This window comes from Callionymus lyra, chromosome 13 (assembly GCF_982586985.1).
Source record: "Callionymus lyra chromosome 13, fCalLyr1.hap1.1, whole genome shotgun sequence".
Taxonomy (NCBI): Eukaryota; Metazoa; Chordata; class Actinopteri; order Syngnathiformes; family Callionymidae; genus Callionymus; species Callionymus lyra.
The window spans coordinates 15,124,465-15,129,507 of record NC_141830.1 but is presented as its reverse complement, the minus strand read 5'-3'; the positions used below and the strand labels follow the sequence as shown (position 1 = coordinate 15,129,507).

At 38.1% G+C, this 5,043-nt stretch overlaps 1 protein-coding gene across 3 annotated transcripts; it reads right to left on the bottom strand.

Annotated features, from left to right (window-relative positions):
* Positions 1 to 2,410: 2,410 nt before the first annotated feature.
* Positions 2,411 to 4,683, bottom strand: LOC148067512 (protein FAM177A1-like). 3 transcript variants are annotated; one of them, XM_087805714.1, is made up of 5 exons: positions 4,591 to 4,683; positions 4,272 to 4,457; positions 4,099 to 4,165; positions 3,249 to 3,346; positions 2,411 to 3,186 (listed from the first exon to the last, which is right to left on the bottom strand). In XM_087805714.1, the coding sequence occupies exons 1-5, from the start codon at positions 4,654 to 4,656 to the stop codon at positions 2,986 to 2,988; spliced, it is 618 nt and encodes a 205-aa protein (XP_087661840.1). In that variant the 5' UTR covers positions 4,657 to 4,683; the 3' UTR covers positions 2,411 to 2,985. The 3 variants fall into 3 exon arrangements, with proteins under 3 accessions (XP_087661840.1, XP_087661839.1, XP_087661841.1); XM_087805713.1 differs by having other exon boundaries at positions 2,414 to 3,186; positions 4,266 to 4,457; XM_087805715.1 differs by having other exon boundaries at positions 2,414 to 3,186; positions 4,266 to 4,453; positions 4,591 to 4,654.
* Positions 4,684 to 5,043: the final 360 nt, after the last annotated feature.

Sequence of the window (5,043 nt, the reverse complement as noted above, 5' to 3'; positions counted from 1 at the left end):
GCAACAATTTTTTTTTTCTTTGCACGTGTGTAAACGGTAGCCAACTTTTTGCAATAAAAGTCATTGTCAATATTTCAGGTGGATTTTCCCACTTGATCACAGACACTCCGATGACTACAAGACGACTCACGGCTCTCAGTTTCCTCTCGTTCTCACAGATGACTGATACAAAGTTACCCGATTCGTCACGCTGATCAGAAACTCTATGGTGTCATCCAAACCAGTTTTTCCTCATTCAAGTGTCGTTTAGAATCGTGTAATGAACAATGTTTACGACCATCACACAAAAACAACTCCACATATGGGATGAAGACTTCAAATGAAAATGGCTATTTCAGAACTCGCGATAAGGTTCGGTTGAACATTGCCCTCGTGCGTTCATTTTTAGAAACTACAACCTGCATCATCAGTGTAAGTAAGTAATTTTTAATAGTAAAGCGCTTTTCCAGACCAGGGTCACAAAGCGCTTAAACAATCAAAACTATATTCAATAAAGTATATACTTTAAAGGTCAAGATAAAACTGATAACAAAACAGGAGTTCCAGAAAATCAAGGAAAAGCCTGAACAAATAAAAATGTCTCAAGATGTTTCTTAAAGGAGTCAGTAGATCCATCAAGCGCAAAGAGAGAGGAAGATCGTTCCAAAGCTTAGGAGCAACAGCCTGGAAGGATTTCTCTCCTCTGGTCCTGAACCGTGCGAGGAACCATCAGTAGATTCTGATCCACAGACCTCAGAGCCCGAGCTGGGGTGTAAGGCTGGATCAGATCATTGATGTAAGGAGGAGTCTGACCATGAATAGATCTGAAAGTAAGAACCAGAATTTAAAAAGTTGATCCTGTAAGAAACTGTAGGCCATTGAAGAGTTTTAAGGATCGGAGAAATGTGAGTTCTTCTACTAGAGCAGGTCAGAATTCTCGCTGCAGAGTTCTGAATCAACTGCAGGCGAGATCTAAGGTAAGGTAAAACTTTATTGATCCCTCAGGAGGTCTCCTTTGGGAAATTGTTTTTTACCAATAGCCAACAATTTTTCATAAACAATAAAAAATAATACATAAAAAATAAAATAAGAAGAACATAAAGAGGAAGAACAAGATGACACAATCTAAGTCTAAAGACAAAGACAAAGGACATAGGTCAAGGAAAGAAAAACAACAAAGACAAAGATACAGAGACTAACATGGAACAGAACATCCAGATACTTTCACTCCACTCCTGCCCCCGAACTCAGAATTGTACAATTTAATAGCCCGAGGGATGAATGAGTCCCTGAGTCTATTTGTTTTGCACCTGGGTAGGAGCATTCGTGCACTCATTCTGCTTCTCTGCTCACTGATGACAGTGTTCAGAGGATGACTGTCATCATCCATGATGGACAGTAGTTTGTTCAACTCATCTGGCCACCCAATTTATAGGGATTTTTTTCTTTTCCAAATATAATCTGTCAGTCAGTTTTTTTCACCAACATTTATTAGTCTATTGACCCTTGTGTCTTGACTAAAAGTCAACCATTGATCTGGAAGGCTCAGTCTGGCATGTGGATACAAATCCAGTTTGTATTAGACGGAGTACTTCAAGGTAAATTTATGGTAGATCACAAAAGAAATCCTTGGATATCCAAGCTAGCAGATATTGGTACTCACTTGAGCGACAATAAATAATTGAATTTTAGTTTGAAATGTTACTTTTGTTCTGAATTTAAAAGGCTACAGTTACCACATTTTTCATTTTTGTATATTTCAGATTTAGAAACTTTATTGCCAGGGTTGTTAAGACACCATAGGATTTTGTTTGTGATTGAATTACACAATAAAGGAATGAAATAAATTACATAAATAACAAAACCTTTAACTTCTTTAAGGGATTTATAAAGGGTCTTGTAACTGAAAACTTGACCTTTTTGTAACAAGCTCTTCTCTGTTACAAGCTGGTGAAGATGACCTCATCTGCTCTAGTGAAAAATGACGCCTTGGTCACAATAATATGGAATCCATGCCTGAGGTGGGAACATTTTTTTTTCTAGTCATATACACGTCATTTGAACATGTTAACGACTAGATTCATTTGTTTTTATTCCAAAGTATTTTTAAAAAGTCCATTGTGGGCGACTCACCGACTGTGGTGCGAGCAGACGGATCAGTGGGTGATACTGTTTACGAGAACGTTCCGCGTGAAAGGATCCTTCTGTGGACACTGTGCTGCCACAGATGCGCCGTCTCATCATGGCACCACTAGAATGACGTGGTGATCTCAGCAGCCAAATGGTGTCTGTGTTCAAATGGGCCAACAATTGGAAGAGAAAAAAAGGTTGTATTGTAGAAACTAAACTACCTTGTATAAAAATAATGAAACCCACAATTATCTAGTTTAATATCATTAATTTAATAGAAAAAAAAATCCATTTGGTGAAATAAATACATATAAAAAAGGTATAATAAAAAACATTTACAACACAAGTTATAGACCATTTCATGAAGTCTTGACAGAAACTCTTTAAAGATTATTAAAATGGACTCAATGTTGTGTTTAAAAAACACACTTTGTAAACATCATAACAGCAAATACACACTTTTAAAGGTGCCGGTAATAACCAGGCTGTATTCGATAACTTTATGGCCGCCACTGTTGACGCAGTGAGACGTGACTCTCAATTCTTGTTATTCTTGTACATGTGGTTGGCTAGTAGTGATACGTGGATCTACCATCGTCATTTAAGACGATTGTTGTTTTAATGCGTTAATAATAAAGCGCGTGCTTGGATCTGAGTCGTGTTTTTGAAAGTTTAGGCACAGTGTCAGGTTTAGTTGGAGGCACAGAGGAGGAAACCACAACAATGACTTCTTCAAGTCTGTTTAACTCGCACAATAACTTTGTTTCTTTAAGCTCCTCTCAACCTAGCAGTGTCGTCAAGGACGGTCGACGAACCAAACGGTGCTCGAAGGGACGACAACATCTGTGCTCTTGAAAAACATCTTGTGGGACCTTTTTAGGTTGCCGTGACGATGGCGGGCACAACCATGGTATGTGATCGTGCTTCGTTTTCATTCTGGATCTGATAAGTTATTCTCGGTTCGGAGGCGGAATCCTCAGTCGTCGTGTCTTGGCTGGTATCTTCTCCCTGAGGTTGATGGTCCGACGATCTTTCCGCCTCCTCCGACAAGCGGCTTTCTTCTTTCTCGTCTTCCTGCTGCAGCACAGGGGAAGTGCATTAGAACCACTTTAAGCGGAATTAAAGTTCTTCTCACTTACCTCTTTCTTCATCCTGTAGTATTCATCGATGGCATATTGATATTTGGCAGATGTGATCCCGAATAAAGAGGCCATCCTCTCTCCCAGATAGTCGCATGCTTTGAAATCGTATCAGAGAAGCATTTTAAATTCATTTTGAAGGTTTAAATGATTAAGTATCTTAACATGCAAAGCAGAAATCACACTTTCTTAACCAAATCAAATTCCCTTGATATTTTTATAAATATATATATATATATATATATATATATATATATACATACTGTATATAGTTGTGTGTGTGTATGTGTGTTTCAAGGTCTTACATTTATTGTCTATTTTTGTTGATTGGAAAGTAAACATAACCACCATGTTATGTTAATGTCAGTGTCTATATTTCCATTTGATCCAAGTATTCCTTAATTTTATATATATATTTAATTTTTATTTAATTCTGAGTCAAAATATCAATCAAAAATATAAGATTTCCTATCAAGTCATTGAAATCAGGTAAGAGTTGTGTATAACAAAAAACTAAATATGATAAGGCCGGTTTAGTGCAAAAATTAAAAACGAAGGCAAATTGATTTAAAAAAAAAAAAAATTAAACTAAACTAAACTAATTTATAACAGTTGGAAATGGGATAAAAATAAAGAGGAGACGAAGAAACTCTGTTCCAGAAGTTATATTTAGGATTAAATAAGTGACGAAAATATTTATATATTTGATCTCTTCTGAGTTTAAACATCCAAAGGCTACGATCGAAACGCAATATTTTCGAAAGGATCAAAGTATAAAAGAGGACTTTATAGTATTTCTCATGTACTTCAGTGCAGGTGTTGTTGACTAAAAGTTGCTCTGATGACACACCTGAGATGGTAGAAGTGGCTGCTCTCCATACGTGGAACCAGAAATATGGACCCCAGGTCATCTTGGACTGTGGAATAAACCCCAGTTTAAACCAAACTTTAGACCCTCCCATCCATCCCTGAGACCCTCACCCATCCCTCCCTGAGACCCTCTCACCCCATCCTCACCCTCACCGCATCCACCTGCGAGGCCAGCAGGTCCTTCCTCTCCTCCTCCTCCTCCTCGTCCGTGCTGTACTCCTCCATCGTCTCCCCGCTGGAGAAATGGATGATCCTGCGAGGAGGCTTCTCCTTCTGAGGCTCTGGTCTGCTGTCGAGATCTCCGAGCTCCACGACCTCCAGGTCCTTCATCTTGTCTGGCTGGAGGAACACAGATGTCAATAAATCTGTTCAAGCTAACAAAGCTAACAGGCTAACGGCTGCTGTCAACGAGAAATCTCACGATCGCGACATAAAATAATTCCAAACAAGATCAGATATTGTTTCTACGAACCTGAGACACGTCCCTGTTTTGTTCAACTGATATGTTTACGTTGTCAAGATAAGACGTGTCCGCCATTGTAGCGGCGCCCACCGATGCGCTACCACGCATGCGCGGGTCCATAGCGCTTGAAAGAAAAACACGCGTCACTTTGACTTTTACTCAACAAAGTCGATGTTTATTTATTAGTAACTATAATGAGTTATTATTGCTCGTACCATTCATGACCAGCACACCCACAGCAGCACGTAACTGTTTACATTACATTACATTGTTTTTTTTTTTAGTTTAATAAGAATTTTTCTGATTTATATATATATATATATATATATATATATATATATATATATATTATGCGTGTGTTTACAAGCTTAATTGGATACATTTCTTTTTTTCTTTTAAATATAATTGGTGTAGGGCAAACTTTCACTGTTATGCTGATGACACCCAACTCTACTTGAAAGT